Source organism: Penicillium rubens, assembly GCF_028828025.1.
Source record: "Penicillium rubens strain IBT 27055 chromosome Unknown utg000002l_segment0_segment0, whole genome shotgun sequence".
Lineage (NCBI taxonomy): Eukaryota > Fungi > Ascomycota > Eurotiomycetes > Eurotiales > Aspergillaceae > Penicillium > Penicillium rubens.
In genome coordinates, this window is record NW_026890600.1 from 168,944 (window position 1) to 183,739 (window position 14,796).

The 14,796-nt window shown below is 48.5% G+C and overlaps 5 protein-coding genes across 5 annotated transcripts; 4 read left to right on the plus strand and 1 right to left on the minus strand.

Annotated features, from left to right (window-relative positions):
- Positions 1 to 3,057: 3,057 nt before the first annotated feature.
- Positions 3,058 to 3,771, plus strand: N7525_002511 (macro domain-containing protein; the record flags this gene model as incomplete). Its single annotated transcript, XM_002559881.1, has 2 exons — positions 3,058 to 3,665; positions 3,720 to 3,771. The coding sequence occupies 2 exons, from the start codon at positions 3,058 to 3,060 to the stop codon at positions 3,769 to 3,771; spliced, it is 660 nt and encodes a 219-aa protein (XP_002559927.1).
- Positions 3,772 to 4,382: 611 nt separating this feature from the next.
- N7525_002512 (putative mitochondrial inner membrane protease subunit Imp2) lies at positions 4,383 to 5,291 on the plus strand (the record flags this gene model as incomplete). Its single annotated transcript, XM_002559880.2, has 2 exons — positions 4,383 to 4,828; positions 4,928 to 5,291. 2 exons carry the CDS (start codon positions 4,383 to 4,385, stop codon positions 5,289 to 5,291), a joined length of 810 nt encoding a protein of 269 aa, XP_002559926.1.
- A 290-nt stretch (positions 5,292 to 5,581) lies between these two features.
- Positions 5,582 to 9,036, minus strand: N7525_002513 (sporulation-specific 71 family protein; the record flags this gene model as incomplete). Its single annotated transcript, XM_061212344.1, has 3 exons — positions 5,582 to 6,136; positions 6,199 to 8,865; positions 8,923 to 9,036. The coding sequence occupies 3 exons, from the start codon at positions 9,034 to 9,036 to the stop codon at positions 5,582 to 5,584; spliced, it is 3,336 nt and encodes a 1,111-aa protein (XP_061069365.1).
- A 349-nt stretch (positions 9,037 to 9,385) lies between these two features.
- N7525_002514 (GLTP domain-containing protein) lies at positions 9,386 to 10,213 on the plus strand (the record flags this gene model as incomplete). Its single annotated transcript, XM_002559878.1, has 4 exons — positions 9,386 to 9,521; positions 9,577 to 9,635; positions 9,689 to 9,807; positions 9,916 to 10,213. 4 exons carry the CDS (start codon positions 9,386 to 9,388, stop codon positions 10,211 to 10,213), a joined length of 612 nt encoding a protein of 203 aa, XP_002559924.1.
- A 2,464-nt stretch (positions 10,214 to 12,677) lies between these two features.
- On the plus strand, positions 12,678 to 14,067 carry N7525_002515 (uncharacterized protein; the record flags this gene model as incomplete). Its single annotated transcript, XM_061212345.1, has 5 exons — positions 12,678 to 12,818; positions 12,886 to 12,993; positions 13,061 to 13,470; positions 13,530 to 13,594; positions 13,679 to 14,067. The coding sequence occupies 5 exons, from the start codon at positions 12,678 to 12,680 to the stop codon at positions 14,065 to 14,067; spliced, it is 1,113 nt and encodes a 370-aa protein (XP_061069366.1).
- Between the last annotated feature and the right edge of the window lie 729 nt (positions 14,068 to 14,796).

Genomic DNA, 14,796 nt, shown 5'->3' on the forward strand with positions numbered 1-14,796 from the left:
GATATATACGTACTCCATAAGGAGGACGCGTGCGAAATTGGTCTTTTTGCGGGTCAACACGGCTGAGGAGAAAAGATTGCTGAATGCCTAGGTATGTCTGGAGATTTGCAGCCGTGTGGGGGTGTTGTCAATTTTGGGTGATATGCTACGTTCCCTATGTGCATCCGTTGCGAGGTACGATTCTTACCTATTTTGAGCAGATCGCCATCTCTATATACCTCTTAAAGTATATATCTTCTCACTCGTGACACCAAATAGAGACTGGCGCAATACGATATTGTATACTCCGCATATGCTGGAAAGCACTTGACCGCTCGGCGATCTCTCGCACTTTTTCGAATCCTGTGCTCGACATCAATAGTTCCTTTAGTGCTTCTCTCAGTGATCTACGTCGGATGCATGCTTGCTGTAACCGAGACCATTTGTAGACGAGGGAGTCAAAGTACTATAGAAATAGGTTGTACGTGCAGTTGGCTATATACAACATACATAAATCATATGCACGGAGATCCTTCCGGTCTCGAGTTGCGCGGCCGGCTCGGCTACATCTCGGTGAAGGGTCAAACGGTTCTTTATTGGACAAAGTGGATGATGATTGTATGGATACCTGTCCCTATCGCTGTCATACAATGTACTAGCAAGGATGTTGGGGGGACCAAAAGCTTCAAATAAGCGAAGTGGCTTGGCACTTGGGTATATTCTATGTTGTATATGATATTCCCATATTCCGTATTGGTCTCAAAAAGGATAGGTTGTAGATCTCTCAATAAATATACATTTTCCCCTACCTGACTCGTAACGAGTGATCATTCCAAATATACAGTAAGCATATAGCCGATTAGGCGAGAACTGGTTGAATACAAGCGCACCAATCATTTCCTCCAAACTCAAAGGAATCAAGGGTCCGATACTCCGTAGAGCTGCACATTCCAAGCGGCAGGTATGGCCCATTGGAGTATTTTGACACAGGGTTAATGCACCCCAAGAGTTTTTGACATATGCATTGACAAGCCCAGCCCATTCCAAGGTTGAATTATTAATTAATTGTATTAATTCCTGAACGAATAGGGTTTCCCCGGTGACGTATAAACTTTTGTTTTTACTTTTTAAAATCTGAGCTACCTGAGCTACCACATATCAAATAGGAAGATGATTGGATAACTTTGAATTTGACAGCTGCGATACCGACCTAGGTACCTATACTCCGTAGGTAGGGGGTAGCTTTTCATTTTAAGTTGAATTTGACTTATTTTATTTTTAACTCTGCAGCTGTTTCTGAAAAGACAAAAGTACAAATCTTATCCACTCTATCTCTGTTAACCCAGTAACCTTACTTTCATGGCAATCTCCGAATGGAAAAAAAAAAGAAGAACAGGTTCGTCCTAAATGGTCCTAGTACGATGGCAATTTCGGGAGCGGAGCCATAACTTCATCCCTTTTTCCCGGATATTTCCCAACCAATAGACTATCTCAATGCTATTTTTATCGTTTCAAGTGAAAGATAACTGGACGGACTAGCGGAAAACCCCCCCAACTGGAACAGAAGTCATCGACAAGCATAACCGAGAGATCGGCAATCGTCCAATATAACCATTAAAACACATGGGCTGGGTCCCCGCAGATCCATGTCATGCTAGTCGAAAGGGGAACTGACGTTGGAAAACGGTGGTCCACGGCTGATCTGACAGGTTCTGACAGGTTCTGACAGCGTCTGGTAGGGTCTTAGGGTCTTCACGGTGGAGAGAGGTGGACCAGAGAAAATATGAACCCACTCTGGATAATTCCCTTTGAACGTCGGAGTAACTTGATCCGATACCAAGTACTCCCTGTCATTTCCCAAGTTCAAGTACGGAGTACGGAGTAGTATTGCCTAGGATAGAAGGTTGATATCTTGACAGAGGAGGTCTTTGACCCGAACCGAGCCTGTACTTAATCCCAACGCAGCCAAGGCGCCGGGGATCTGGACAGTCTAGCCAACTACCCGCTTACTCCAGTTTTTATTTTTAATTACGACTCGGGATTTGCATGATTTTGTGGGAGTCAATAGTACGGAGTACATGCATGGTGACTTCTGTGCCTAAGTTCCACCTCTCTCATATTTACTTGAAGAAACTTCATGCGTAGACCTCGAGAAAAAACCATGGCATGACTGATCCACAGAGAAAACGCCAACCATGTGTCACCGAGCTCTTGCACCAATCAATTCCTCTCCTGCTAGCTCCTCCACTGCCACGCCAAATCCCGGGCTTGGCTCCCGGGTCGATGTTTTAAGCCACAGATACACCCCTGTATTCCCGTACCTTTTCTGCCTGGTGTCTTATAGGACCAATGATAGGAGCCCGGATCTGGAACACGAGTCCCTAGTGTTGAGCGGCACAGAAGCCCGTCTCTTTAGGCTAGGTGCAGGCGGTAATGCAATGCAGCTTGCCGTATGGAGTACATCGCAGCGGGGTGACTTGTACGGAGTAGTCGAAACTTAATCTTAGGGTGAGGTTACATATGTACCTTGTGGAGCGCGGAGGACAAAGTACATAGAGACGAGTATCGTGTCATATACCCCTAGACATCTAGACAGGTCCTATGGCAAAGGCATTCGATATTTATTAGATGGTGCTTAAAGCAAGAGCATGAGTTCCTAGGATAATCGTATTCATAACGAAACAAGAAAGTACTTGGAATGGGTCTTGTTCCCTCTACTTTCGTTTGGCCTTCTGCGTGGAATTTATGCATCCTACAATTGTGTGGATATGTATTCTTTTACATTGTTGGTTTCTTTATTACACCACTGAGACTGTTGATTTCAAAGTAGACTATATTTAAATATAAGCCTTTTCTCTACCAAAATATCGATTATTGCCCTTTTTATCTCCAGCTCTCCTGGTAAAGACTTGCTCCCATCCCCAATGTATAGATACAATCACGTGACCGTGTCTCCACGGATGGTCCGTGCGTGGGACTTGGCCTATCCCCACTTGAGCTTCCAATCCAATACTTCCATAGTAAATATTCCTCTTCGAGTTCCTCTTGGATCCAGCCTCACCTGGATTCTTCTACATCATGTCTTCACTTCTGGCCCTGGCTGATATCCCTACTATTGCACTTCTGTACCGTACGAAGAAGCTCGTTCCGGTGTCCTCAAACTTTCCGCCCACTCAGTCTCTCAACAACACGATCTCCATCATCCGCAATGACATCACCAAGCTCCAAGTGGACTGTATTGTCAACGCTGCTAATCAGTCTCTCCTCGGTGGTGGCGGTGTGGACGGTGCCATTCACCGAGCTGCAGGTCCCAAGCTAGTTGAAGAATGCTACCATCTTGATGGATGCGAGACTGGCGATGCAAAGATCACCTCCGCCTACAATCTGCCTTGCAAGCGTGTGATTCACACAGTCGGCCCAATCTACAGGAAGGAAGACGACCCCGTCGCACTCCTTAAATCCTGCTACCGACGCAGCCTGGAATTGGCAGTCGAAAACGGCATGAAGAGCATTGCCTTTTCTGCTATCAGCACCGGAGTCTATGGTTATCCTAGTCGACACGCTGCCGAGGATGCCATCAAAGAAGTGCGAAAGTTTCTCGTTGGATCTAACATTGGAAAGCTGGAGAGGGTCATCTTCTGTAACTTTGAGCAAAAGGATGTGACCGCCTATGAGGAATCTATTCCGTAAGTCTTTCCCGTCTCTCACACTGCTTGGTCAGGTACTGACAATGATTGTAGGGAGTATTTTCCTCCCACACAGGAGGATTTGGCTGAGAGCAGCGACGCTTGAATTGCCATGCCAATAAACTGTTGCGTGCCTTACTCGGCATGCACACAGTTGAGGCATGTACCAACTTGCTTCCGACACGATTCACGACCGCTATCACATGAACTCAACGAACATAATATTTTACCCCCTGTAATACCAACGTTAGCTAAAAAGCGGAATTTGCTCAAAGGCCCCCTTGGACCATTTTAAGTCTTGGCGTTTCTCTATCTATACTCGTAGCATATAAGGCGAAGATGAGACATTGACCAGTTCGTGTCCATACTTTGATAGAGCTGTCGTATCAGTAAGGGCGGCATTTATCGTTGGAATAGGTCTATAAGCAGGTTCTTTTCTTCTTTATACTATCTTCTACGAAGGCAAACTTGGAATCATCTGAGCGTTAGCTCACTCGTGAACGCAGGGTGCAAACAGTGCAAACACCCTATCATATCGCGCATATGATCATGATTCCGGCTCAAGACCACTTCACTCTAATTCCAATTGCAAGTCTCCCTCGGTAATCAAAGTCTACATAATGAAACTCGACTAGCTGGAGCGAACACACCATCTCCCAACACAATTAGTTGCCTGCGAAACCCCCCACACCTCCGACCTCCACCTCCACCAAAAAAATGTCGAAACCACAACGGCCAAGAGGAGTACCAACCCCCAATCCGCGATTCCGAGTCCATGTCCCGGAAGAGCCAAAGAAGCCCCAACCCGCAGAACCCATAACATACGAGGGCCCATCCCTCTCCCAACACAGACGAACACCCTTCGTCTCCCATTTCCTCACAAACCTCCGCCAACGCATCTCCGCCCTCCCATACCCAGTCCGACGAGCATGCAGAACTCTCCGCTGGGTAGCACCCGTGCTCCCAATCGCACTCTTCTTCCCAGAACATGTAATGCAAGTGATGTGGGTTCGCGGGCCGTCAATGACACCATACCTGAACGAGGAGTATGCGCAAACTCAAACGAAGAGCGACATAGTGGCGGTCAACATGTGGCCGTGGGGATCTATAATGCCGTTCAGAAAAGAGCGGAAGCTGGAACGGGGGATGGTTGTCACTTTCCGGTGTGTTTTTGCTATGTTTTTATTTTATTTTGCTTTATACCTCTTTCTTTACGGACTCAAAGTTCAACAACAAATACTAACAATACCTTTCGTATGTAGCTCCCCCGCGAACCCGTCTCATATCGCTATTAAGCGCATCATCGGTCTACCCGGTGACCGGATCACGACTCGCGAGCCATGTCTGCGGCAAACGCAGATCGTCCCGTGGAATCATGTTTGGTTGGAGGGTGATGCGGAGGATCCGCGGAAGACGCTGGATAGCAATACGTACGGGCCTGTCAGTCTCAGTTTGATTACTGGGCAGGTATTTGCGGTACTGGGGCCGCGGATGCGATGGCTCAAGTGGACGGACTGGGAATCTGAGTCTGCGTCGGATGATAAGGCTGCGGATGTGTATCGAAAGAGTGTGCGGGCTCGTGTTTTGAAGAATGCTGTTAAGCTCGAGCAGCCGGTGTTGAGTTGATTACCTGGTTGCTGGTTATAGATGGGGTTTGGCGCATATTGGCCTTTTGTATATGTTGATAGAACTGCATTTTACTGTGTCTGGTGGGACTGGGACTTGTACATATATTAGGAATGTATTCTGGATATCATTGTATTACCGTTTGAGTAAAAAATTGCCGTCTACGCGTATGCGAGTGAAAAGAGGAAGTTTCCAAGAAGAGAGAAGGAAAAGAAGATGAAAATGAAGTGGTATATACCAATAGAATAGGGATCATGTAATGCAGACAACGCAAGCACTGAAACCAGTAATTATGGAGAGACAAGCCGTATGTCTTCATGTTTCTCTTCCTGGAGACGGTCAATTTCCGAGGAAATGCTCATCACCCAACGGTCCTTTTCTACACGACTACGTGCTTTAAACACGATAGTACGACCATGCTTGCCCAGCGTGGACACATGACGCAAGGATCGTTTGGCTTTGCCTTGCTCCCCTATTTCCTGGGCTCGGAAGTAACTCTTACTCAACGGTTGCCAGACCACGAAGGTGATAGCAGTGTCCTCATCGCGACTTGTGAAGGCATTTGCATCGAGGTACACCCGTGGCAGAGCATGAAGACCGGGGTTGTTGCTGTCGAATGTCTGGTTGGCATACAGCAAGTCGTTCTCAGTAATCAAACCAGAATAAATATAGCAATCTTCGAGTTCGATGGTCGCTTCATGTTCTTGATGAATGTGTGGAATCTCGGTGCCGTTTCGCCTGCGCAGTGTGCTTCGGAAAATTAACAGCTTGCCTGCTGTGAGGATGACATCGCATTGGTGGAAAGTAGTGTGACGACGAGGCTTGCGATAGAGGTTGCCGGACATCTGTTGGTGTTGTCAGTAGGCTGTGCTTGTATTCATCTGATGTTATGCTTGCGATAACCTACCTTGATAGTCCGACAGCCAGACAGAGAGCACATGTTGTGCAAATGTGGAGATGCCTCAGCTTTCTTCACTTCCCATTTCTTCGCGAACTGCCCGACAATGGATTCCATAGCTTCATCGATATCCAACAGCTTGAGATTGCGTTGCCGTACGGCCTGTAGCTCCGTGGCATCGTCTGTGCAGCGAGCGTTCCAATACTTGACAAGTGCATCGAGTCGTTTGACCCATTCACCCCGTGTGGCATCATCGTATGCCTGGAGTCGAATGACAAGACCGTTATCGAGAACCATTTCAAATGTCCTATCGTCATCGAACTCTCGCGTTGCTCCGTCATCTTGTCGTGATTCTCTGGGTTCGCGATTGAAGTCCACAGAAGGTCCTTCCCGGATATTGGGGTCCGCAGGGCAGCTACCTCGATAGGCATGGCGGACTTCTTGCACCCGACACATGTCGATATACCCATCTGCCTGGCTGATATTGTGTACATTCCTCTGCACGTGCGCGTAAGCTTCTTCATCGTGCCGCTTGACAAATTCCCGATTGCCACTGGAGAGCCATGTAATCTCGCCATTTTCAAGTGGATAAGGATTGACATCCCAGGAGAGCGGCATTTGATCCAAGATTTCACGGGCAGTTGGTACAGTTCCGTCTTCTGGGGGGGCACATTTCGGCGGTGGCGGGGGAAATGCCTTGGCTGGCCGACAGAAAAACAAATAATGATCTTGGGTAAAGAAGTACAGCCGTTTGAAGAACATCTTGTTCATTCGCTGATGCATACCCTTCTGGGATGTGAGACGGACTAGAAACCCTTCGATCGGAGCAGGCTCCTCCTGTATGCCCCGATGCCTAGTTTTAGTAGAGTAATGATACCTTGGCCGTAACTCAAGCTCGTGAGATGATTGCATCCCCATGGCCCCGTACATCTTTTCCTCGTTGACTCCAAATACCCATTCAAGTCGGTCGTACCGCTTCCAAGCAAGCCCCATCTTCTCGGTCTTGGACCAAGCTTTCAAGACCTCGGCCCACTCGGCACGTCCTTCGAGCATATCCATGCATCCTTGGATGATGGTAGCGGCAGCAAATCTGTTATCGACTGCTGGTCGGTCCGCAACTTCTGCTATGTGCTCGTTGTCAGAATTATCTGCTTTCAGTTCTGCCTCAAGCTGGCTGAAAGGATTTTTGAAAATGAGGGAAACCCCCAGATCAGGGACGTGAATAGGGAGTGAGGTGGGACGCCGCCATCCAAGCACCTGGCGAATGAAAGTGTACCATTCAGCAGAGTGCGCCGCAGACTTTGGACGAAGTATGAATATTTTGGTTCCATGCTTGCGGGGATGCCAAATAACAATGGTCTTGTCGAGGGGGGAGTAGAAGTTAACATGGGTATTTTTGTGATTGAGCCGTACTTCGTAATAAGGAGGCGTTTTGCTGTTCGGACGTTGCACGTCAGGAATTACACGAGTGCGGTACATCTGAATGGCAAACGGCGTATGCTCTGCAGAGCTTTTGCGGCATACGACGAGGAACTCCCTCCATTTGTCCACTGACCGTGTTTCCATGCGCAGGCTGTCGTTCTCGGTGTAGTCAGCGGGAAGCGTGTCCTGCAGAGTCTCCTCTACGCAGACCAGCATCTTCTCTGCTTTGACAATCTCTCCATCTTGCACTTTTCGCCGGTGCGGTCGATTGGCAGATATTGTACCTTGGGTCTTTGCAATTTTGGAGCGCATCTTTTGCTGCTTGTGTCTGATGTTGTCATCCAGGTTGAATTTTGCAATCTTCCTAGTGACCCTCCGTTGGATTTGCGCATCTGCGCCAGTATCATCTTCGTCTTGTGGGTCATGTTGTTGAAGCGTTGCTCTAGATACACCAGATGCCTTGCTTTTCTGTTTCCCTTTGTCCTTGTAGTTGTTCCGAAGCAACTGCGTTGTTGAATCGGCCTCGCTTGGAGCCGTGGATGGATTGGTGGTTGGGCGGTTAGGAGAAGAATGACCAGTCAAATTTGTGTTATGTGAGCCTGGGGACTTCGGTCGCAGTTCAGCCGGCTCCAATCCGCTAGCTCGTATGGTAGCTACTGATTGCCCCGTGTCTGCGGAGCTGGCGACATCTTCTCTGGCGGTGACAAACGACGATGAACCAAGATCATTACCGTATGTGTCGTACTGCCCCCCTGTTCTGGCTTTAGGTGTGCTGTCCGTATCCTCTCCGCTATCCCCTCCGTTATCACCTTCGCTATACTCTCCGTCATCTTCTCCGCTATGATCTCTGGTTTCTGTATCCTCTTCCGGTATGGGATCGTCACCGCTGGCCTCAGCTTCAGGGTGGGTTAGGGTCCTGAGCTCCCCCACAGGCTCTGCTGCAGCTACTTCTTGTGCCTCTGTTTCAATCTCATCATCATATTGCCCCTCGACAGCTTCCGTGTCTGTGTTGGTTAGGGCCAGGGCAACCTCTTCATCCAAATCAGGTGACGATGGGCCAAGTCGATCGCCATGCTCGTCGTAATGCGTCGCAACGGGGCCCGCAGAAAACGAGACGGTCTGCGATGTATAGTTTCTGATTTTTAGTCGAGACTTATACCAGGACTTGCGGTGACCTTGCAGCCAGCCTTCCGGGATTGGACCGACGAAAAACCGCCGGCTCGTCATATGCAAATGGTTGGCAGAAGCATGACGCTGTCAAGGAATACTAGGTCAGCTCTGTAACTCAACACCCAAGATACAGAGACATACCAACTGCTGGTCTGTATATGAACCAGTCTGCAAGCCATGATAATGCTCATGGTACGACGAGCTTGGGTCGGTTTCTGGTCGCGACCCATTGGCCTGGTCCGGTGGAGAGTTCATGACAATATACGATGTAGTACTCTCGTGGACCAAAAGTGCATGCGCCAGACACACGCAGGAGCAATCAGATGGCCCAGGCACGACGAATTCCAAGTAAAGTTCATAGCGCGAGATGCAAGGTGATCCGATGACGTCGCTGGCAGCTCCATGCAAATGCTGCAAACGATACAAACAAATTGTCGACACTGTTGGTATGTTTACACTGTTTGCATCATCTCCACATCCCTTGTGCCCCGCTATTGGCTTGCGTGGCAGCAGCGGTGAAGTTGACAATATCCAACGGTCTCCTGATTGAGCCCTTTTCTCCTTTCTTCTCACTATCTATTTTCTGCTTAAATTCTTCTACAAAATGCCTGCTATCCCCGCTGACGGAACATGGTTTGATACCATAGCCAAGTCCTTCGCTGATGTCCCCATCGGTGCGGAGGATGGCATCTCGACCACCGAGTTTCTCGAGGCCGCTGAGTCGCTGGTGACTCTCTTTGGTGCGTGTTGTTCCCTTGCATAGACCTGCCTCAAACTAATGCAAGAAACTTCCAGACGTCCTCGGTTCTGCGGCTTTCACCCCAGTCAAGAATGACCTGCTCGGCAACATCAAGGTTCGTCCAATACATTATATCGCCGGTGTCGACACATTCTAAACCGCCTCCAGAAAGTCCGTGAGCGTCAGCAGGCAGCTCCTGCAGAGTCTGAGACCCTGCAGACCCTTGTCCTGAACGAATTGAAGACCGGCAAGCACGTTGCCACTGAAGGTCTGGTCTGGCTGGTCCGGTATGTTCACATGTCTTGATTGTGACGGAAGAGGCCAATTGCAATAGAATCTCTTCCATATACACAAATTTGCATGAACAATTGACTAATTGTTGTCCTTCTCAACAGAGGCCTCGACTTCACCGTCCAAGCCCTCCGTCACAACATCGACGACTCCTCCGCGGAGCTCTCTGACTCCTTCCGTGGTGCCTACGGTAACACCCTCAAGCCCCACCACTCCTTCATCGTCAAGCCCATCTTCAGTGCTGCCATGTCTGCCACCCCATACCGCAAGGACTTCTACACGAAGCTGGGTGAGGATCAGGCCAAGGTTGCTGACGCGATGGCCAAGGAGGTCGCTGCTTTGGAGAAGGTGATCTCCATCCTGAAGGCTTTCCAGGCTACCAAGCCTGCTCAGTGGAAATGAATTTGCCCTGGAGGCCTTGCCACTTGATTAAAGATGTGCTCTGTGCAAGTTGATATGTAAATATTCGATTTGGCTTCATTCAAGCATGCGAGTTTGTATTCTGTAGCGAATTCACTGTTTTGGTCGTCAAGGAATCTACCAAGATAGAGCATGGCATATATGGGGTAGAGATCTGAGCGCAGCCTTGGAGACCTCGGGATGGGGCCCGTCGATTCATAAGAAGTAGATGTCACATGGAGGAAGATAGAGAAATGACTAGGTGACCAATTGGTCTATGTTTGAATAAGGAGACCGCAAGACAGCTCGCAACGTACGTCATAGTAAGCTTGAAGCTCTGCTACCAATTCCACAACGTATTCTTCGCTTATTCGCCTATGTCCTATCTCCAAAAAGCAGGCAGTAGACCAGAGGCCAGCCTCACGAGCCGTGGACTTGGGCAGACTTGGCAGAGAACCAGCTCCATCTCAGCCCCACCAGGTGCTCCCCGAAATCCCGAGATCAGTACGGAGTACGGAGTACTCCGTATTTATGTTGTAGGAGATAACACGGTACGGATTACTACATGTTACACTGATGTAGTGCTTGTTATTGGATGATGGAAAGATGGTTCTTATTTCTATCTGGGTTGAAAACTAACGAGGGGCAGGTCTAGCTGGCCGGCCACGTGTGCTGACCTAATGATACTAGCATAACACCCGTGGACTACCTACATGCATATAGGTATATATGTCCTTTGTGCTTGTGCGGAGAATTATTTTCATTTGATCTGCCGAACCCTTCACCAAAATAGTAGAGCCCCATCTTATACTGCGATCCATGGTTGGAGTATAGCTTTGTCTCGGCACGCAGTTTGGCAGGCCTAGTTTAGAAGACCCATATGCCAAGAACATATGTGGGTTATGTACTCCGTACCGAGATTATATTGCAGCTAATCTCTTGAATTATGGACCGGTGGTAAGGGTGGCCTAAAGAGTCCGATTAGCTGGAGACCCATAGTAGATTGTTAGATTGGCGGTTGGGGCTATAAATTATTCCGGGGTTGCTGTATTGTAAGACCAAGATAGTAATGACTGAACAGTATACTCCGTACGGAGTCCATGTGCAGTTAGCTATACGACATACATTGTACAAAACTGTGACCATGCAGGCGTAGCAATGCCGTGTTGCTTGTGGGGTCCGCGGAAGTAGGATCAGGTAATTTCCGACAACCCACAATACTGAGGTCGTCTGCCGAGGTCTCCGCTGATCGAACGCTTCGCGATTACCCCCTTGAGAACCTCAAGACGATTTGGATGATCAGATCTCGATGCGGAGTATTGAAACAAACTCCAGGTCGGTGCATCCCTTTAGATGGGACTTTGGTCGAGTGTGCCCTTATCGCCAAATATTGCCAGTATTTTCCGTGGCAATGCACACGACAGGCCCTAGACAAGGGTCGCCTGCAATAGCCGCAATAGAAACTTCAGCCCGGCTCAACTGAGTTTGGGATTGACAGGAGTGACCCCCCTGAGAACGAAGAAGACATTGGTTGGAATCTCCTAAGGCTGGAGACTTCAAAACGGATTATCAGCAGCGACTACCCGTTATAGAATAGTCCCGGCACTAGCATCACGGTAGCATCGTGGTACTAGTATCACTGACTTCCAAGGTTGGATCTTTTCAAGCCATCGACTCCACAGGTTATATTTTATTGGTGGGTGATCAGAGTGGAGCAAATTGTTTGGCTGGACCCGAGGAGAAAAGAGGCCTGTGCGTGCTTCGAATATGTTCGATACATTGTACTTCGTATGTACGAGTGGTAGCGAGAGGCTTAAGCGGGTGGCATTGAACAATTGCCCTGCAGGTGGCTTCCACATGGTTGGGTGAGATTTTTCTCGAAGGTTTGATTCCGTCTCTTTACATGAGAGAATCCTGCAACATTGGAAACTATTGGAAAAGGGATCTCTTACATATTTTTCTTTTCTTTTCTTTTTCTTTTTCTTTTTTTTTTGAGTTTGGCATTTCCTTCCCGCACATGTGAAACCTTCAACGTTCCAAGGTTAGAAACTCCTCAACTCTGCCCGGTGCCGGGGTCCATTGTTCCAAGGTTCCATCTACTATCTAACCCCATCTTAACAAGTGCCCGTGTCTGTCGTTCGCTCCTGAGGTCATTCTGGTTATTTTCTTTTTTCCTATTTTGCCGATTTTGTCTTCGCCCTATTCGCCTTTTCCCGCCTTCTTTTTACGGAAAACAGCAAACACCCGTGGACGAGAACCCACATTGGCCCCCCCCTCTCTTGGCCCGTTCTCGCCATGCCCGTGATCGTAAGGCTTGATCTGCACGGTGGGTTTTCTCTTATTGTAACATTTTTCTCTCCTTAATATATCTTATTCTTGTTGTTCCTTCGGACATCCTTGCATCCTTTGTATGGAAACCATACGTGGGTCATGAATTGGTAACCATATATTCATTCTCCGGGTCAACATGTTGCCCCTCGAAGGTCGCAGCCAGTCGATCTTCATCATTACTACGATCTTCCTTGGAATCTCATTTATTGCCGTATGCCTACGATGTTTCGTGCGGATTCGACTCGTCAAGGCCTTTGGCTGGGATGATACCTTTATGGTATGCGCTATGGTATGTATGGTGGGTTTCCAGGCACAACTGGGAGTCGGGACTGATGGGTTGACAGTTGTTGAACATCTTGTTCGCCATATGCGGTATCACTGGCGCATTGTATGGAATTGGACAAAGATCCGAGCATCTCACGCTGAGGGGTACGATGGAAACCGCAATGTTTGTATGTTGACCTTCGACTCGAACCTTCACTTACGAGATAAGAATCACATGCTAAATATTTCCCAAAGTGGTGGTGGCTTGGTCAAACTAGCTATGTCTGGACCTGTGCGCTGGCCAAGATCTCTATCGCATTGGCTCTCCTCCGCTTAACGGTTTCCAGGCCACATAAACTCGTGCTATGGGCTGTTATTGGCGTCACTTGTGTTGTTGGTATTGTCTTCTGGTTCATGTTGACACTGCAATGTCAACCGGTTGACTTCTTCTGGCAACGAGTTCGCCTTTTGGAGGACCCTCATGCTGATGTTTCTGGCACCTGCATGAACCTTGATCATATTATTGCCGTAGCTTATGTCTACAGTGTCACTGCTACATTGTGTGATCTGACCCTGGGTCTTTTGCCTATTGCTCTAGTGTGGAATTTGCATATGAACGTGAGGACCAAGTGTGCCTTGGCGGGCATTCTGGGAATGGGATGCATGTATGTCTACCCTTTGATGCCGTTGGAACCAAACTCAGTACTGACATATCGGGATTCAGTGCGAGCGCAGCAGTCATCGTTCGCATCCCCTACTTGCACGACTACAAGGACCCCGACTTCCTGTGTGAGTTTCTATCCCTCCATTTACATACACCCGGTAAAATCAACAGAGTGAAAAGCAGCAACTAACATCAGTCAATCCCAACAGACGCAACCGCCAACATCTCAATCTGGTCCAATGTCGAAGCCAGCCTCGGAATCGCCGCAGGAAGTCTGGTAACCCTTCGACCCTTATTCCGCTGGTTCCGCGACCCCAGCTCGGCGGGAGGAAGCAAGAGCAGAACCAAGCGCACGGGCGGCAGCGTGCCTCTCTCAAGCGTCAACGGAACACGCTCCGCCTCGTCCGGTCCACAATACTGGCGGCCAGACCTAGGTCGGGAAGATCAACATGTAATTACGACAATTCAAACGTCGAATGGGTCAGCGACTAGCCGGACGAGTAGCCAGGAAGACCTGAACCCGACGAACCGCGGCACATTCTTTCAGGGTGTGAATGTTCAAAAAACGTTTTATGTTTCGGAGGATCAGACATCATAGGTGGCTGTCCGGGTAGCTAGATAGACTTTAATATATCTAAACTTTAATAATTTCGCAACACTACTATACTATGTGTCAAGCACATTGCCCATGACAGTTAAACTGTGTTCATTTTTTCGAGCAGAGAGTCTGAGTACTAGTTTCCTTGGCCTTGGCCTTTTCTTTTGGCCTCCTTGGCTTCGGGGTCTCCTTGGATGATATAAACAGGGATTACCATCCATCATCACGTTTTCGCATAGTCTCAATGATCCATAGCCCATGACTTATTCTGATTGGTCACAGGATTTGCATGACTAGCTAGGATACGTACATGGAACATGCATTGCTTCGTCGAAAGCTGGTTGGATGAACAAGTCCCTAGGGGGGTTTGGTCGGCGAAATGTCGACGGGAGTATGGGTACCATACTTTCCACGACGACTAGAGTGGGAGGGCTATTCAACTGCCTCGATAGGATCGCATGCTCGTACCTAGGTAGGTACTTGAAAGCCATACTCGCAGTCCAGACTTTGCAGTCCACGAAGCGGGTGCACTATTTTGCGCCTTAGGCAGCTCACGTGCCTGTTGGTTGTCTGATATTGTAGGGTATCCAGGGAGCCTTGAGTTCTCCCAGTTTCAGACCCGTGGTGTTACCCACGTCTTGTGTGTCCACTAGATCCGGGTTTCATCTGGTGAATCTCTCCATTATGCAGGGCTCTCGGATTGCAGATTTTTGTCGTCTGGATCAGATT